The sequence below is a fragment of the Aspergillus tanneri genome (assembly GCF_003426965.1).
Source record: "Aspergillus tanneri strain NIH1004 chromosome Unknown AapTan_1_pilon_pilon_pilon, whole genome shotgun sequence".
In the NCBI taxonomy this organism is placed as follows: domain Eukaryota; kingdom Fungi; phylum Ascomycota; class Eurotiomycetes; order Eurotiales; family Aspergillaceae; genus Aspergillus; species Aspergillus tanneri.
The window spans coordinates 401,034-419,906 of NW_022984628.1; the positions used below are offsets into that span (position 1 = coordinate 401,034).

General features: G+C 45.7%; 7 protein-coding genes across 7 annotated transcripts; 2 read left to right on the forward strand and 5 right to left on the reverse strand.

The window, feature by feature from the left end:
• Nucleotides 1-534: 534 nt before the first annotated feature.
• Nucleotides 535-974, reverse strand: ATNIH1004_002196 (uncharacterized protein; the record flags this gene model as incomplete). Its single annotated transcript, XM_033566891.1, has 2 exons — nt 535-589; nt 655-974. 2 exons carry the CDS (start codon nt 972-974, stop codon nt 535-537), a joined length of 375 nt encoding a protein of 124 aa, XP_033428886.1.
• Nucleotides 975-5,650: 4,676 nt separating this feature from the next.
• Nucleotides 5,651-6,718, reverse strand: ATNIH1004_002197 (S-adenosylmethionine:tRNA ribosyltransferase-isomerase; the record flags this gene model as incomplete). The annotated part of the gene is made up of 1 exon (XM_033566892.1): nt 5,651-6,718. The coding sequence occupies one exon, from the start codon at nt 6,716-6,718 to the stop codon at nt 5,651-5,653; it is 1,068 nt and encodes a 355-aa protein (XP_033428887.1).
• A 2,502-nt stretch (nt 6,719-9,220) lies between these two features.
• On the reverse strand, nt 9,221-10,180 carry ATNIH1004_002198 (ATP-grasp domain-containing protein; the record flags this gene model as incomplete). The annotated part of the gene is made up of 1 exon (XM_033566893.1): nt 9,221-10,180. One exon carries the CDS (start codon nt 10,178-10,180, stop codon nt 9,221-9,223), a length of 960 nt encoding a protein of 319 aa, XP_033428888.1.
• A 951-nt stretch (nt 10,181-11,131) lies between these two features.
• On the forward strand, nt 11,132-12,451 carry ATNIH1004_002199 (NYN domain-containing protein; the record flags this gene model as incomplete). The annotated part of the gene is made up of 4 exons (XM_033566894.1): nt 11,132-11,197; nt 11,258-11,428; nt 12,025-12,228; nt 12,308-12,451. 4 exons carry the CDS (start codon nt 11,132-11,134, stop codon nt 12,449-12,451), a joined length of 585 nt encoding a protein of 194 aa, XP_033428889.1.
• An 821-nt stretch (nt 12,452-13,272) lies between these two features.
• On the forward strand, nt 13,273-14,023 carry ATNIH1004_002200 (uncharacterized protein; the record flags this gene model as incomplete). The annotated part of the gene is made up of 2 exons (XM_033566895.1): nt 13,273-13,497; nt 13,685-14,023. 2 exons carry the CDS (start codon nt 13,273-13,275, stop codon nt 14,021-14,023), a joined length of 564 nt encoding a protein of 187 aa, XP_033428890.1.
• A 585-nt stretch (nt 14,024-14,608) lies between these two features.
• On the reverse strand, nt 14,609-15,016 carry ATNIH1004_002201 (nuclear transport factor 2 family protein; the record flags this gene model as incomplete). The annotated part of the gene is made up of 1 exon (XM_033566896.1): nt 14,609-15,016. The coding sequence occupies one exon, from the start codon at nt 15,014-15,016 to the stop codon at nt 14,609-14,611; it is 408 nt and encodes a 135-aa protein (XP_033428891.1).
• A 1,247-nt stretch (nt 15,017-16,263) lies between these two features.
• ATNIH1004_002202 (putative 3-hydroxyacyl-CoA dehydrogenase) lies at nt 16,264-17,370 on the reverse strand (the record flags this gene model as incomplete). Its single annotated transcript, XM_033566897.1, has 3 exons — nt 16,264-16,803; nt 16,865-17,199; nt 17,256-17,370. 3 exons carry the CDS (start codon nt 17,368-17,370, stop codon nt 16,264-16,266), a joined length of 990 nt encoding a protein of 329 aa, XP_033428892.1.
• Nucleotides 17,371-18,873: the final 1,503 nt, after the last annotated feature.

Below are 18,873 nucleotides of genomic sequence, written 5' to 3' on the forward strand. Positions count from 1 at the left end.
CAGCAGTCATGGAATGAATGCACTCTCGTTTCTCTCCTTCTTTTCTACATTCTAGCGGTATCAATTCGTTTCGGCCTCGGAGACTAGCGTCGCCACCTTATTCTTTTAGTCGCGCCATGAACAGAGACTTTACAACATCCACCTCTGAACCAAACCAGGGTCATCATGGTCATGCGCGTTCTCCACGGCATGGGAGTCAAAGTGGACATATTCGCATACCAGACAAGTTTTCTATTCACCTTCCATTTTTCAGAAAAACGAGCATGAGCCGAACCTTACAAACTGCCATTTCTCAGCTGCCCTACTCCGTCTCTCTAGGTGCACTGTACTCAGAGCAAGCCGATTTCCCAAAGAGGGCGGCAGCAACCAATTTCCGCATATTCTAGAGAGATCTGCCATTGAATCTATTTCCTCTATAGAGACCATCAGGTCGTGTTCCCGGGCCCCTTTCTCCCCATCGTCACCGGACCTTGACGGACGTCAGGTGAATGCAAAACCTCCATATCCATTCTCTTGATATAAGACTCTTGGCTCTTAACCAGTGAAGTCCGCAACATAGTCCACCTCAAATACGGCAAGGCGCGCAGGACTTCATCCACGCAGTCAATCAGCCACCCCCCTAGTCCCTGCCCTTGATATTCAGGCAAAATATACAGATCGGTTAGGTATGCAAACGTGATGAAATCCGTCGCTAGACGAGCAAATCCAATTTGCTCGTACTTCTTTGGGGACGCATTGCTGTCATTGGGATTGATTTTCTTGGCTTGTTCGTCGTCGTTTGTTACTTTGTATAGTCCGAAGCAGAACGAGTTGTTGATGAGTTCTTGTAAGATGCTTTCGGGGAATGGCTGGGCCCAGTATACCATTTCCAGATCAAACGCGGAATTAATAGCCAATAATGAAAGAAGATTCTTGTCGGTAGATATTAAGAAGTCGTTCTTCGTCCATGTCTTTGGTTCCGTGGGGAGTGACATGATGGGGTTGAAAAGAGTGGATAGTGGGAGGTGAATTGTAGATTGGTATTCAATTCCCGCGGAAGAAATTATAGAGACCCTATTTATTGCTTCTGATTCATAAGTGAAAAAGTATTGTTTCTCAGCGGGAGATCCATTCGCGGGTTTCTGGACTATCTCGTATTTATAGGGATCTAAATTATATGAATGGAGTGAGTCATAAGTTAAGTTCTTGGCGCCTGCTGGCATTTCAGTTAGTATTATCGGGTACACTACAAGTTTATCCGACAGATTTGCTCCATACTCGACAAATAAATCGTCCATGTGTTTGTGTGCTGAGATAATATTTAATATACGAAAACACTACGAAAACGGGGTGTTAAGCCGAACTGATGACTCAATTTATTTGATTCCGTTATAAAAACACTGGTCTGCGCCCAAGAAATCGCATTTATATGATTGAATATGAGAGTACATTATAGGGAGCTGAATGTGACAGTATAATTCCCGGAGAGAAGGCTGGCATAGAAAATATACGTGCTGGGATATGAAACATATAAATGCACTTGAGGATTAAAGCCACCACAAAGAATGAGTCGCTACGGTAGGATTCGCTGTTCAAAATGTATGCCAGCAAATAGATTGTGCTAGGACTCAGACTTTGTCTAAAAGCTTGCAATTCTGTCGAAGACGAGCATACAAACTATCGCTGATTCGGCAAGTAGGGTAATGCAGAAAACATTAACAGTGAAAAGTAGCCTCACTTAACAAAATCGTTACTGATTGGAGCGCCGTCCAATCCACTAGTACAATATCTTTATCGCTCATTCTGGTGGAGATGAAAAATAGGATAGTAACCTACGGGATGGAGCAAGCCATGAGAAGTATACCAATTGCAGTACCTCATGTTTCGGAGTCGCAAGTTGAACGGTACATGGTGTCTGGAAGCTGAACATTGCCTGCGAGAAACCAGCTGTATCGTCTGCTGATAGGTTAGCGAAACGCTATTTACACCAGAAGTGAATCCATATGCTATGGAAAAAAATAATGATCCCCGTGGCACTGGTTCCCTTTGTCTAGTACATGGCTATGGGCAGACAAGCCTTCGCCCTGCTGTGACAGTGTGCAATTAACAGAGGTTCGTTCCAGTTGAATGGCCCCCGTTTTGAAGTACAGGCTTCAAAAGATGCGTCAGACTCGTCGTCTCGCTAAGTACCGTGAAGTACGACCTTTTTTGGCCGGCAAAGGTTGAATTGGGATTCAGCTAAAATCTACCATGCATAAGATCCCAGTAACGATACAAGGACCGCTACTTGCTTGGTTGAGCCTCAGGTCACATGCTAATCTTCCATATCTGTGATGGGTGAGACAAAAACATCAAAAGGGGAATAAGGTGCTGCAGCCTATTGTTGTCCGATAGATACCCAATAGGCAAGGTAACTGACAAAATGTGGCATGGGCGGCTCCGTGCCGATGTTACAACAGCTTCTCTAGTCGTTCTCGGAAGAGGTCTAATGATTTCTGTTGTTCCGGCAGGACGCAGAACAGTTTCTTTCATCGTGCCCAGACTCCTGACTTCAACTCCCTCGAGACCAATCAGGTAAACAGAGACAGCGAAAACCCCAGTTAGTCACACTTCATTCGCTCCGGTTCAATCGCTCAACAGAGCTCAATGGCTGCACCACAGCGTTGCAAGCTTGGCTCCCATGGTACGGTTCCTTTTAGTATATCCCATCAGCGCGTCGGTCCCTCAAGGTTATTTTACGTCATACCTTTCTTACCGTCCTCTTAATTAATTGTTTGCAGGCCCTGCGAGTCATAAGTGAGCCCGCCTGGATTAACTATCTTTAAACCACAGATCGCTGAGCAACTCGAGCGTATTTTTCCGATACTCTGGCTTGACCAGTATGGAGTGGCAAAGTAGCCTAGCTAATAGCAAAACATTATAACCGAGTTAACCGTGTGTAAGAATATCCAAGTATACTACAAACTTAGATATTGCAGCCTCTTAGTCAAGTGCAGGTTTAACAATATCTTTTATTATTTACCGGTGCTCCTCGTCGATTTGCTTAGTCGATAGTCCGAATGGTTTTAAGCAGAAAAGTGGTTCCCTACAGATAAGCTTAAATATCTAAACAAGGTTAGCATGTTGCTAAGTTTTGGATAATATAAATAAACACCTACTGTCAAGGGCTGAACCCGTAGAACCTACAGATAGGTTATGTACAAGAAGGAATCGTTGAAGGAGGGAAGAAAGGAAGAGGAAAATGAGCGGTAAACAAATGTCAGATATACGGCTAATCCCGAAGAGGAAATAGAGTACGATTGGTGAAAAGGTCTTATTTGAATGAATTGAGCTGGTTGGGCTCTTCTTGATTATTCTTCTTGGTTATTCTTGATTGATTATTTTGTTGTGTGCTCCACGGGGGTTTTACCCCGATCCAGTCACATGATTCTGGTCCACCAACGGCCATATTATTTGACAACAAACAAGATGGGGAGTCACGTGACAGGGATCGAGGGCCAATGGCCCAAAGGGCCAACAGGGCCAAAAGGGACAGCAGGGACAAAAGGGACAGTAGGGACAATAGGGACAGTAGGGACAGTAGGGACAGTAGGGACAGTAGGGACAATAGGGACAATAGGGACAATAGGGACAATAGGGACAACGGGGACAGTAGGGACAATAGGGACAACGGGGACAGTAGGGACATTGGCCCGAGAGGTCAAACGGGCTCTAGCCCTTTACACCTACTAGACAAGCCAGATTCCAAATTTCTGTTCTAACACCTAAAATATTAAATCTCCCAGAGATAAGTTCCGGAGCACGCAGTGCTTGAGGGACCCTAGGAAGTAGTAAAGATGCCTTGTCACGCTATACAGTATTTAGTTATAATCAGCTAGTTTTTTATACTATAATATCTGGGGCTCCATGCACCTTCAAGGTTAGTAATTGCTACCATAACTTTATGTCCGGGTTAACTATTAATTAATAAACAATTAATTATTAGCAAGGAAATATAAAAATATCTTAGGGTACACTAGTCGTGCTTAACTCTATTTTTTTAATTCACATTGTAAATAATAGTGGCAGGCTGGCTTAATACATTATTAATATTGGCAGCTGACACTGCAAAAACAATGTTTCCTAGTTAGAGATATAAACTAGTTAAAAAAAGGGATTTTCTAAAGGTATACTTACTATAGTGCTAATCTAGCACTTACTACTATAAAAAATACTGCAGCCATGGAGAAACTGTAGACCTTAAATAACTTATTTTAATAGAGCTTTAGACACGGGTAATAGGTAACACCTTTCTAAAAAAAGCTGTGCATGGGCTTGTGTATTACCTCCTATAACTAGAAATACAAGGCAAAGGTAAGTCCTATTTGGTCCTTTGTAATAAAATAAGTCAAGGATTTGCACGATATATTAGGCACCTGGATAACAAAGGGTATTTACTCGGATAGCCTCTAAAATACTTAGCTATTTGGGCCCTTCCAGGATGGAAGCTTCGGCCTTCAGGATCTTTACAGCGACATAAATAGAATTTCTAGGAATAATATTAATTTGTGGGTTCCTTAGGACATCTCCTAGGGTTCTTTCTTAAGATCCCTTGCAAGCTAAACAGTAGAAAATTAACTATAAGCAAGCTTCCGGATAACTTTATACTGGCTAAAAAAAAATATCTCTTAAAACAACTGGATAGTAACCTTTAGGTTAGTATTCCTTAACTGGTTTTACATTATTATAGATGCACTCGAATCGTCGTTAACAGGCCATAGTAAAAAAACAGATTCTCAGGATAGAAAGCATTGGACGTGAAGTTCTAAGTGGAAAATTTGTAATTAGTGCTGTTTCCAAAAGATCTTTACTTGCCAAGAAAAGCATGGTGGAGGCTACTCAGCTAATAAGTATTTATATTAACCCTCCCTGCCACATTCCAACCGACCTTGCCAGCTTGTACCTTCCACTCTTCTCGTCACACATATTCTGGCTGAAGACCAGCGACACAGTAACCCCCATATGTTTTAAATCGCTTTCTTCACTCTTGCTCCGTTACCTTACTAATTATTCCGCATCATAATGACCAAACTATCTCTTCTACAGCTGGAGCAGGTATAGCTAGTCGAGGGTTCGTCTACTCTAGTAAAACCTTTTTGCTGGGGCTTCACAATCCCTACCGGCAATCAGACGAGAGAGTGAAGAAGAGACAGCGAATAAGAGAAGGACTGAAGAGAAGGTAGCGAATGAAGAAGCAGAATTTGGCTAACAGTAACATCAAAGATAAGGTTTTTTATAAACAAGGGTAGACCTTGCGCGCGAAGGTAAACCCTTCCTCTTACTGCGTTCGTTTCAGGGCACGGATGAACCGAGTTCTCGCGTTGACGGGACCTGGGCGCGAGGGCCTAGATCCGGAGACGCTCGGATCAGTACGGCAGTATCTCGGCACTCCTTTGGCGTCCATATATCCCGGGCACAGGTTTACGCTGTATAGCTGGCTGATGCCCAGGGCCACCTTTCACATCTCAAGCATATGATTAGGCCCGCATATTGTAGGAAGTAATGGTGAAGTTCCTAAGCGCTTCTATTTGACCGCGTTGAGGATCCGCAAATCGTCCCTGAGGCAGCAGGGGACTTGAGTTTCCGATATGTAATAAACTGACTGTAGTCCAATAAGTTACTATATCCACCACTACACAATAAGCATACAATCTCCGAACATATCAAACTCATAACCTCCCTTCTCAGAAATTTCATCATAGCTCCTCATAACAAAATCCGTTCCCGCAAACGCAGCAGTAAGCACAATATGACTAGACCGCGGCCGATGCAAATTTGTCAGCAACACATCGACAGCGTTAAACTTGAACCCTGGATAGATATAGAGATCAGTCCATCCATACTGGGGCTTGATGATAGTTTGGCGTCCCATCTCACGTGTAATCGTCTCAAGGGTACGCATAACAGTCGTCCCAACGGCAACGACACGGCGGCCCTCGGCTCGCGCCTTATTCAGCTGCCCAGCGGTCCTCTGACTAACCTCATAGTACTCAGATCGCACCTTATGTTTTTCAATCTCCTCTTCGCTAATATGCCGAACGGCGAAGATCTCAGTTGCGCCAACGTGCAAAGTGATGTAGGCAATCTCAACACCCATGGCAGAGATCTGAGCCAGGAGTTCATGCGAGAAATGGAGTCCAGCGGAAGGGATCTCCAAAGATCCAGGCTTTTTAGCGTACAATGAGCGGTACGCCTCGGGGGTACTTTTCCAGTGTACGGGGTTGAGGTGGATTGTTTCATCCAGACGCGCTCCGTACTGGTCTAGAGTTGGAAGAAGTAGCTCGGAGGGATTAAACTGTGCCTTCCAGAGCTTGTCTGGCTGGTGTTCGAGGAGAGTGCAGGTAATTCTGGCATCGTCCAACGAGGTCAGAACTTGACCTGCCTCGCACTGATCTTCGGAAAGCTTGAGCTCCACGATGGTTGTGCCGTCGGGCTCGTGGCCGTAAACGGTTATCTGCAATGATTCACCGCCGTGCTGGAACCACAGCGTGTTTGAGAGCATATAGCTATCATTTAGCACAAGGAGATCCCCTGGGCGGAAGTAGTCGGCGATGCTAGAGAAGACTGCGTGTTCGATGTTTGAGGTGGAGCGGTTGAGGACGATCATCCTTCCGCTGTCCCGGGCTTTGCCGCGGAGCTCAATGGGGTCATGTGGCATGACCTTAGAGCTAAGATCGAATTCGAATTCGGCTGTTCTCATAGTGTACCTGCTTAGGCCCTTCTTGCTGAGCTATAGTTGTGGCTGGGAATACCTGGAATACTTGAAGATATGGACTGAGGATATCTGTTTGGCAAGATGGGTGATATGGGTATGGGAATGATTGTAGACTGAGGTTGTATATACTCAATCCTTGTGAGATAAACATGCAATAATGGGAGGAGAGTGGATCTGAGACGCCTTTTATATCTCGTCTCGGGCCATATATTAGATAGGCCTAGTGACCCCGAGAATGCAACATTACTCGCACATTCAATCCAAAGATTTTATGAACCGAAATGTAACTTTAGATTGTTTCTACCCAGCTAGTAGTAAATGTCATTGAACCTTGCAGCCCATGCTATTCAGTCTATTACGCCACATTCATATGCAACAGTCCTTTCTCATAGACTGGCCTCCGTCGGGGTCTGTATGGCTCCAGGCTTGCCATAGTGCGTGTCATAGATGTTCAATATTTGTTGTCTCTTGTCCCACATCAGAAGAGGGTGATACTGCTGTTGCTTCCCCTGCTTGCGCTCTTCTGGAAGTATAACGAAGATACCATCTCTATATGCATGTCCATGAATGTGGCTCCATATTTTGAGGTTATTATGCATCCCGAAGGTGGACTATATTTATCACCCACTAATTGCGTCTAGTAAGGGATTGGGCTTTATAGGATTGCAGAGATGTATTAACAGTGTCGCTACAAATCAGTACAGCTCTGTGACGATAAAGATTACAGCACCTTATCAGGATGCCGACTGAAAACAGCATAGGGATGAAATAAAGTCAGCTGCTCAATTTGTTCCATTCTTGAAGGAGTGTGCTTGTAGACATGTCTGTGTAACTTGACCCTACCTAGTACAGTGTGTCGTTGACGCGACCTATCATAGAGCAATTGGCCACGCCCTTTATCTCATGGCTCATTTATGGGCCCTGCCTCGTAGTGATTCAATTTAAGTATATACCCTTTAAGTTGTTCTAGATCTCTAGAGCTCATGTGACGTGGATAAACTTTGGACGTCAATAATGTAAAGGGTTGTGGGACCCGCACATCATCCGTAACCACCACCCATCATCGCTTCTGCTGTATCCGACACATACCCAGTTCAGGCGAGAATAGGCAGAGAGTCCTTATATGAATATAGTCTTTATCCCGCCTGATACGCGAGTGTGAATGGCAGCTAGAGTCTGCGAACTGTGCTGTCGCAAAACCACCATGAATAGTAACAGCGAATCTTTTATGCATGCAACCTTGAACAGGGTAAAACTTGTCCTCCCTTGACCTCTGAACGTCCGATCGACCAACCTCAGCCACTTAAGCTCATCTACGTTGGAGCCGGTATTTCAGGAATTATTGCTGCCATTCAGTTCCGAAAGGCTGTACCTCACCTGGAACTCGTTATATATGAGAAGAATCCGGAGCTTGGAGGGACATGGTATGAGAACAATTACCCAGGCTGCGCGTGTGGTGAGGCTGGCGCTTCCCTATTTCATCGAAATGGCAAAACCCTGCGTCACCGGTTTACGAACCGGCCAGAGACATACCTAGGGTTTTGCACGGACGGATTTCCAAACTTCTTTCGGTCATTAGGACCGAATTCTTTTCAAGGTGCGGGTAACCTACTAATCACGATTGAGCAGATACACAAGTACGTTGCGCAGGTATGATCTCGGATGGCCTATGGTAATACCGGGCTTGTAGAGCGGAGGCTGAGCCAGGTTTTGAACTTTACCAACTATGCAGCGAAGTATTTCGAGCGAACAGTATACAGTTCCGACTGCAACAGTTGGTATAACTCGCTCCACGTGGTGCAACACTGCAGCAGCGTAAGAGGGGTCCAATTACCGCTCTTTGGCCAGGGAGTAGCATCCACGCAATCAAGGCACTCGGTTATGTCCGGTGGGAGGGTTTTGAAATCACGCCATATGACGGCAATGAGTTTGGGTGGTTTGAAAACGGGTGGGCGGCCGCTGAGAATACACCAGATATCAATCCAGAGGCAATCCCCTGGTACCTGGATCGGACATCGTTTCTTGATATTGCGCAGTTGCAGGGCAAGGAATAATAACTTACCGCAAGATGTACAGTAGGATAAAACAGCAAAATGCATTATGCAGCAATTGAGCATAATAATTTCCAGCTAGATGGTGATATTCAAAAACACCACTAAAGGGGAAACCTCTTAGAGACTACAGATTAGTAGTAGTATGGCATTGAATAGATCTTGTATGATGAATTGTTAGTAGTTGGTGGGACCTTTCAGTACAGCCATTATGCGTGCATTTTCATGGCTATCCTTGTATGTAAGACTTTGAGTACTTGGAGAACCCATTAGCACTTGAAAAATTCAAGCAGCAGGTTTTAAAGTTCATAAATAATGAAGCACTTGAAAACCACTCGACAAGGACTTGGTGGACTCCTCCTTGAAGACGTCGTTCGCTAACAGCCGAACACATCAAGAAAAAGATATTGAAACAGAGCACCGTAGGTTTCAGTTCCTATGCCTCGAGGATATTAAGCATTTCGTCAACTCCATTCCCGGTCTCTAACCATAAATGAGGTTCGATGGCCTCGATCTCCATTAGAACAAACGGACGATCGTTTGTGATAAGCCCATCGATTCGCACATATCCCACACGCCCTTCACCAAATCGGCGTTGCAGGCTCATGAAAATTTCCTGTACCACCTGTAGGGTGTCTGCATTAATAGAGCGGATATCCAATAGCTTATTAAACCCTCCGTAAATGTCCTGCACACGATAATCCCCTTCTTTGGGTCTTTTCAACATGACATGGGTCAGGCTAGTGCACACAAAGATGAAGGAGTACTCCCCCGCTGATATGTTTGGTTCAAAAGCCTGGATAACTAAGAAACCATGTAGTTTACCTTGCGTGCAGAGCTTGAGGAAAGTTAGGTCATCTAGGGACATTGTTGATGTGTCGGTGACGCGATGTGTCATGATGGCTGAACCTGATATTGATGGTTTGAGAACAACGGAGCCTGACGGGAAGAAGTCTTGAACAAGCGCATGCAAGCCCGACACAGTGTACTTTTCAGGTTGAACTAGTCGAGTCTCCGGAATTGCAAACCCCTCTTGTTCCATCTCCAGGAGATACCTCTTGTTTGTATTCCACTGGATCAAGTTTATGTCGTTGATCATCTTAGGGGCGCATGAACTACTATAAGCTGTCTTCTGCAGTTCATCTAAAAAATTGAAGAACGCGTCTGAGTGTTTATAGTAGTCTTTACACCAGAGGAATGTCACTGTATCGAATTGGCTGATCGTAGTGAGGATGCCCTCTTCTCTCCAGGACTTTAGCGTGACTAAGGCCCCCCGTGCCTTCAAAATGTCTGGTAAATTGTAGTTTTGATAATGCGGCCACTCTGTCTTGATTGCATTGGGAGGTTCGGTTGTGAGCAGCAAGACTTTCCGTCTATTACCACTGCTACCGCGCATTTGGACGAATTCAGAATTCTGGAGAATGAGCATAATATTTGAATTTCCAAATTTGAATAGGACTCTTAAGATTAATGTTTCTCGAAGAACACTCCGCAATAATTCATTTTCGCTACCAAGTCATACAAGGGAAAACGGGGATCTAGATTTATAGCTGTGGTGGACCAGTGACCTGTGATAAATGGAGCAAGCAACACATTTACCCATGCTGTTTTCGGCTCGGACCTCCTACACTACTACGTAACATACTGATTTGTCCGCTTTCAGAGGCACATAGGTCACTCCATGCCCCGTACGCAAATCCGAAGTGCAGGCCACCAATTTTTAGTAATTTCCGTGGCAATCTGGCCCAGAAAGTCACTTATACATTTCATATCCAATTAATATCAATTCTTGACTGTATTGAGTTCAGTAATGCTGTAATGCACTTTGCTCGAAGTCGCAGTGCCATTTAAGCATGCTCAGCGAGCATTGATACTTGGCATCGGTCCTTGGCAATTCCTATTCCGCAATATCGGATGAGAATGTGTCCCTTGTGTCGAAATGATGCGTGCTATCAGAGATTGTTACACAAGATTACGTCAACGTGATAAGCACTATTAGAATGTTATTACACGACATTACCTACTCCGGCTATATTCAAGATATAGTAGCCTATTACATCATGCAAAATTTAGTTACAGTAGGAAGATAAGGATTTGGGGTCTTTACAATAGTATGTTTCAAAAAGTTCTTGAGATGAGGAGGCCACTAACCAATTTACTGTTTGGCGGTCGCGGAAACTATTTCGAAAGTAATGTCGCCCTTGTGGGCACTGGATGTACAGATTTGACTTATTTAAAGTATATATCCGAAGTACGCAGGATGGTACCTTGGAGGTGTTTGTGCGTAGATGGCACGCCCAGTTGTTAGTCGTGGTCTGACTTTCTCCCTTCCGACACGTCCAGGGTCATGGTCGGTGACAACATTCCTAAACTTGCGGTTCTTATTGACGCGGAAAATGCGCGGTCCTCCGTCGTCAGTCAGTTACTTTCCGAAATCGCGAAATATGGCACAGCTCACGCGAAGCGGGCATAGGGGGACTGGACTAAGCCTCATCTACAGGACTGGAAGGGCGAGCTCCTTGAGAGATCGATCCAACCAATCCAGCAGTTCGCGTATACGCACGGCAAGAATGCGACCGACTCAGCTATGATTATAGACGCGATGGATCTCCTGTACTCTGGGTTCACTGACGTACAGTGCGAGGTACGTCGTTTAACAATAGATACTGTTAGAATGGCGAAGGAAGGTATACAACCATTGAGGATAAAGAAGCCTGGAGAGGAAATAGGAGGAAGTTTGTAATTTCTCTGCATGGCTGCTGATAGTTCTAAATATCGCCTAAAAAGGTAAGCCGCACTTTTCCACGGAAACTTATCGATAAGATCTAACTGGAGCTAACCGCTTCTAGAAGACCTCTGCCTCAAAGCGGCTTAGCGCGGCCTTGTCATATCCAACTCTTCATCTCAGCTCATCCTTCTTTGTTGTCCACTCCTCTTGAATCTCACTACCTTCCTATAAATGAATTTTCTTTCGATTTTAGTCATAGCTGTCAGGGATATCCCGTGGCATATAACCGAAACATATCCCGATAACATTCATTCACCACTCTTCAACCTTCTCTACGAATGACGATGCAAAGACGGCGACAAAGGCAGTTCCCTGTTTCCTGCCAGCTTTGTCGTTCTATGAAGCTCAAGTGTAGCAGAGAACAGCCTTGTTCAAATTGTGTGACGCATGGTGTTGCATGTGAAAGAGCATATCGTGGACCCCTTACCGCGCCATCACCAACCCAGCCACAGCCGCCGCCATCCTCGGGTCCCGACAATAATGATATCTTAGCACGGATTCAGAGATTGGAAGACCTCATTCTTCGATCGCATGGCGTGGTAGATCGCTCACCAGTTGAGCCGACCTCGCAGTCTTCCGCCGCACCATCGTATATGCCTGAGGGCGAAGGAGACTCAAAGTTCCTGGAAGAGGTTTGCTCTCGTGAGCCATCAGTGGTGCGTAGATATCAGCCTGTCTCACCGGACATTCCGACTTTGAGTAGTTTTATTTCAGTCATTGCTAACATGCATCAAGATATCGGATCTCTCCAACGGTGTCTCATTCCACATCCTCTCCATCCAACAAGCACTGTACGGTGACCCTAATTCGGGAGAGTCACCGGGTAATAATTCGCGAGTTATAAAAGCATGGCTGCCGCCAAAGAGCGAAGCGTCGTGAATTCTAGACCAGTACGCAAAGCATGTGGCATCCGTACATCACGTTGTCCATATGCCCTCTGTGAGGGTGCTTATGGATGATTTGTACAAGCAGCTCTGCCTGGGATTTGCCCTCGAACCTAGCCACGTCGCACTAATGCTAAGCATATTTGCTAGTACCGCTTTTTTTTGGAACCTGCAGAAGGGATCGGAGTCAATCTTTAGGAATGAACAAAATGCGGTTCGATGCTCCTTTTTGTGGAGCAAGGCGGCGCTCGATATTCTTGATCAATCCAGTCGAAGTACTCAAGGGTCTATCAAGGATATACAGGCTACCATCATCCTTTCATTTGTTGTATTTAATTTTGAGGGTTTTACTGTGCGATTTCGCACTTTGAGCAGTAGTGCACTGACCATTGCGCGAGACATGTGCCTGCACCGCATCGATGGAACATCCCTAAGGCCTGGCCTGCAAAAGGATAACCCAATGCAAACTGAAATTAAAAGACGTGTTTGGTGGCACTTGGTATCTACGGACTGGTATGTAGCTGCGCACCCAGTGGACTGTCTATTTTGTACTTGCCACTAACCATCCCAGGCTGCTTGCTTTGTCAGGAGGTCCGCAAGAAGGAACCTACCTGGTTCATCCGAATCATATGAGTGTCAATTACCCCGAAATATTGACGATGTGGACCTCGGAGGCAAGGATTCAAGCTATTCCGTACCATTCCTCCAACCCACCGCAATGTCATACTCGCTGCTACGAATCCAGCTCGCAGAGATCTGTCGGAGCGTGGTTGATGCTTTACCGCCTGCATGCCCCAATTCAACTACGAAACTATTATGTCATTAGACCAGCGATTTGAAAAATTCCTGCGACATCTGCCGGTGTTTTCCCAGCTCGATGAAGCAAGTCGACAGCAAAGTCAGGATATCGTTCGCCAGTATCCTCAAATTGCCTTCCAGCGCTGTATCATATGTACCACGGTACACTCCCGGCGATTCAAGTTGAATCAACCGTTTCTTATCCGAACGTCCTATGACCGACGATACGAATATTCCCGGGAGGTCTGTTTAAAATCTGCTCGAACTGTTATTGCAGTGAAGCAGCTATTGGACAATGATAATTATTGTTTTTTTTTCTGGACACACCCGCCTCGCCACCTTCCTCCATACGTTCTTTTTGGCCACGGCTGTTCCAGTCATGGACCTTTGCATAAATAAGGAACATAATACCGATGACCAACGACGACAGGAGGTAGTGGCAGCCTACTGCGTATTGCAGGAGGCCGCAGAAACCTCACTGCTGGCTAGTCGTTTTCTCAAATCGCTCACAGCTATCCTTCAGAAGTATCAGGTTCAGCTCTCGCTTGCTAAGGTTTCGCAGGTACCGTCGAGCTCCGGATCTCCAAGTTTTTCTGAAAATCTGAAATCGAACTCCGCGGAGGATCCCCAGCCACTCCCAATCGGCTGCGAGTCCCAAGAACCGACTGACATTGATGGCTTGTGGCAAAAATTTATTAATCAAGATCAAGTACATAGTGTGGCCAGCTGGGACACTCTATTTTCCGCGCTGGATGCTACGGTGACTTGAGGAACGGCAGAGGGTGGACAAAATCTGGATAATAACGGCTCTTTTTCTCTCTTTAAACCAAGCTATAGTTCTGTTCCTGGGATAAACACCAACTCGTGAGATACATATAGTTAATTCTATATATAAAGTTGTCTACAGTTTACTCGGTCAAATTTGACTTGCAAGAAAACAAGCAAGTCGAGACCAGAGGGGTGTGAAAGAAGAGTTGGATTTTCAAATTTTAAGAACTATCCAACAACAAGCATATAACCTTTTCTACCGTACGTGCTCATTCTTGGCTAAGGAAACCTATCGGAAGTATGTCTTGATTTACAAATAATTGGCTAACAGCCTTAGATAATGTATTTCACGAAGTTGTATTGGCAAAGATCGGGTTCGCATCTGGCTGGTCTTTGCGGGAGTTGGACATCCTGCAGCCACCAACCCATGACTTGACTCTGTTCCAGGCCGCCGTAAACCAGTTTTTAACATTGTTGGCTCACTCCCTGATCTTCTCCGATACCTTAATATATTTTCAGTGCCATTCAAAGTCATTTTTCCCCTCCACACAGCTGTCGGCGCCGAATCAAATAACCCAGATGATCACTATGCAGAATTCAACGGGTTCCTTCCTGCCATCCAGACAATGACGCGTGTGAACTTTCCATCTGGCCCGATGTCGAAGAAGTTGCAATTGTGCATATCATTCTGTGTCCCATCAAGCAGCTCGCCAATATATCTCTGCTCGGTAGCAACTTTACGGGCTTTCTCATCGACGGAGGTATTCTCGATTTCGTGGAGCAGGGTTCTCGAATTATTTATAAAGCTATCAAACATGGAGCGGATCTCATCCACACCGGTAAACGTGACGTGATCAGTTTGAACGGTGAACGTGGCATTGGGAGCAAAATGAGAGAGGACTCCGTCGATGTCCCTTGCGTCTACTGCCTTGAAGAAGCTCGCTGCTCTCGCTGCGAGATCATGATAACTGAGGGATGTTGTTGGAGTTGCCATGAGGGGGGCGGCTTTCAGGCGTTGAATATTTTTGGACGTGGGGGTTGCTGTGTGCCGAGGAATGGATTTGCTTAACATAAATAGGGAACTAGCCACTAGTGCCGCGTTGGGTTTGGTGCCCAAATTGTATCTTACAGTTATGTACAACTAGGGGTTTGGTGGATCAAAGGTTTTGGTGTGGAGATTGGCATCAGTAGTCAACAATGCTACTGAGACCCGCTTTGGTTCCTAGAGATATTCAAATTCCGTTGAGAATTGCCTATTCAACTTATACCTGATCTGTCCTCACAGATTGCAAAAAGGTAATCGACTTTAAGAAGTGGCCTGCTTCATAAAAAAACCTTAAACAACAGAGGAGCATCCTTGAATAGTGTCTTTATGTTAGAGGTTCAGAGACAAACGCTTCCTTTGCGCGCTTTCAGGGTTGCCTAAGAAGGAAGAAGAACGAGACACGAGACATAATACTATTGGTGATGTCTCGAACCACATAAGAAGATGTGAGGAAATGGGAAGCGACGCATGTTACTATGACAGTGTCCGTCTCATTGTGTTTTTCTCTTCTTCTTACCCCTCATCCCTATGCTTCCTTCGACGCCTTGACGAGAAATGTCAATGGAAGCTATTGAATCATTTAGGTCTTTTGGCCGTTGATGATACTATGCAACTATCACTAAGATTTTTGACCCCGGAGTGGTAGGGAGGACGTGGACGAGATTAGTCAGGGGCAAGAGGATATCGAGTGTCTGGCCGCTGAAAGTACTGAGGATGTCGCAGCCTGGTTCATATTCTCTTGCAGATATTATAGGAGTGTCATTACACGCTATTGATCTAATGAGGCTAGTTTAAACTAACAGTGGGGATAATGACCGAAATTGAAATGGAAGGTAGTGTCGTTTAGCTAGTGTTTTAATTACTTCTTCTATTAACAAAGCTTAATTAATATTATAGTGCTACTAGGACTCGCAATTACTAAAAAATAAGCCCAAAGCCGAAACAACGGCAACTGAATCATGAATTCACTTTGCATACAAATGACAGGACTCCCTTAACCTAGCATAGCCTAAGCTCTAGATCTTTCTATCATGTGAACATTCTCAAAGTCAATTTTTTCCGTCCTTTACCGTCATGTGGGCCTCAGCCATTCTTTGGTCATAAAATCTTTCCCCGTTCGGTTGGGGGAGGGTATCACTAATCGTCGTAATCGATAAAACATTGCAAATATTCTTCCGGGTTTGAATACTTTCACCTTAGGCAGCCCATGCTTCATTCAAAACCTTCTGTCCCAGTGCCAGAGTCCGGGAAGGCTCCTCTCCCAGCCACTGGGGCTCCAGCCTGTCCAGATTGGCTTCAATCTCCCAAGCGCGGCCGCCCTCCACATACATCGAGGTCCCGTTGAGCGAGTCATCCGTGAGAACAGCTGCAGATACCCGGGCGACCTCCTCGAGAGTGCTGACAGGCAAGCCTTCCTTGGCCCAGCGGTCCTCAACTTTCTTCGTGAGACTTGAGCGAGAGTCCGTCATCCAAGGGCAGATGGTGTTGATGCGAAGGTTGTGATTGTACGGGGAGGGGAAGTAAGGGCGCAAGGATCTCATCAGGCCCTGCACGCCGTGCTTGGCAACCTGATAGGGAGACACTCCTGGGGTCTCCTTGAAGCCAGCGGCGCAAGAGAAAAGCAAAATGGACCGATCAACTCCGGGGCCACGGTTGTGGCGAAGATAAACACTGGCAACGCGTGTCACATACATAGAACCAATGAGATTCACATCGAGATCTTTGGTTGAAGGGGCCTGGATATTGGATGAGACACTGTGTACGAAAAATGCGGTATGATAAATCAATCGGACTTACCTGTCGAACAGACTGCAAGCTTAGCTTTTGATCGAACCAGTTCTCGCCGGTTTCCATGCTACCCGCCGTAACGACTACATGGTCGATGCGCTTATAGATCTGGAAGGTACGGTCGAAAAGAGTCACAACAGACTGGTAGTCGGTTACGTCAACATGATGAAAGGTGGCTCTGGGAGGCTTAGGTGGCAACGCAGGATCCGAAATAGCTGGCCACTTCTCCAAGCATTTCCTACTCAAGGCCTCTCCACGGGAAGTATCAATGTCACCGATACAAACATAGGCGCTGTTTTGGCAGCAGAGTTCTACGAGACTCGCGCCGATGCCATTAGAACCACCTAGGTCGAAAATATTTAGCTAAGATACGAATATATAGGTCCCAGTGAAAGCATACCAACAATGACAATAACTTTTTCATTGAGGGCCTCCGGATTGATGTCAGGCGAATACTGGGTGAGCGGGGCAGCGGAATTGGAAGAGAGAACGGGATCTGTAGTCGGGGCAATCATTTTGGAGGGATAAGGGTTTGGTGGCGAAGCAGAAAGTGGCATTAACAGGATAAGAAAACACACGAAGATAATAAGAGAGCTGGAGATATGAAGGCGAACGGAACTGCAAGAGCTCTGGGGGTTAAGACCCTTTTTATACTGAAACTGTAGCCTAGCTATCTGCCGATATCACTTGTCGTTCACCCTCCTTCACTCCTTGTGCAAAGCTATCACAGCTAGTCTGGAGCCAATCATGATGGTGCAGCCGACGAGAGAATTTCGATCCCTGGGTCCTGGTGGAGAATGGAAAGGGGAAGCGCCGCTCCCGAATCGGTACAGTTGCCAGTTACATACAGAGCAGGGACCTGTTGGTTGATACGTACCCACCGCAGGGTTCTTCCCCGCCTGTCTGACAGTCCTTCTCATCCACAGTGGATCAACCGATCGGCGAATTGCGGGGAGTAGGAGACAGCAGCCCAGAGATATCTGGGGAAGGATAGACAATATAGATAATAGGAAGAAGGAAAGAGAATAACAGAATGCAGGATGGAGAGTAACCAAGTGGTAATATCCTGTTTTTGTGGTGTTGAGTTTATTATGAATATGATCCACATGAGTGTAAAACGCTACATTCCACCATTCCACCACTTCCATGTTCCCGCCCCTCCAAGCTGGCAATTGCGGCGCCGAATTTATCGATGGGAAAAAAGAACCGGAGACCCAAAGCAAATCAAAAATAAAAATAAAAATAAAAAATAAAAAAACCCTGCCAACCAGCCTACCTTAGGTACTTTCCTTCCCTTGCCGTCTTTCGTCAGAGTTGTAAGCCACCCGATGACAAGACCACACAAGACCAAACAAGAAAAAAACTGGCTGCCCCTGTATCCGGGAATCAGCCCAATGGCGTCCAGGTGTTACCTTTCAGTGCAGCACCAATTGATACATACTGGCCCTGTCCAGGAGAGTTCCCGGCGTCTGGGAGGGTAGTAATTTGACAACATGGGCAAAGATTGAGAAATTGGAGTCGATCTGTCGCCATTTGCGGTTACCGAGGGAAGGAGGAGACCCACCTGTTGCCGTGTTATTGGCGGGATGCCGAGCGCTGCCAGCCATTTTACGTCATTCCGTTGCCATTGATCGGATGGAACGAGGCACATTCCGGCCCTAGATGGTGAGACTGCAGACCGGCAGCCACTACTGCAAGTGCTACGTACACTTTGGCACAGAGTGGTTCCTTTCCTGGTCTGTGTTCTGTATGGTGATGGAGATGGCTGAGTTGCCCTCCAAGACTAGCCCATGTCTGGATGCCCTTTTCTCTCATTATCAAGTCTGGTTTTGCTGAAGGAGTACTCGTAGAATTTCTCGGCTTTTAACTTTAGCTAGTAATAACTTACAACCATAAATCACGCACAATGATGCAAGTGGATTTTACAAAATACCAAATAACGCTTCCGTTGTCGTTAATCAAACCACGACCCATTCTAAGCAGGCATGGTAAGCAGCTCCCTAAGTCTCCCGAAGGCT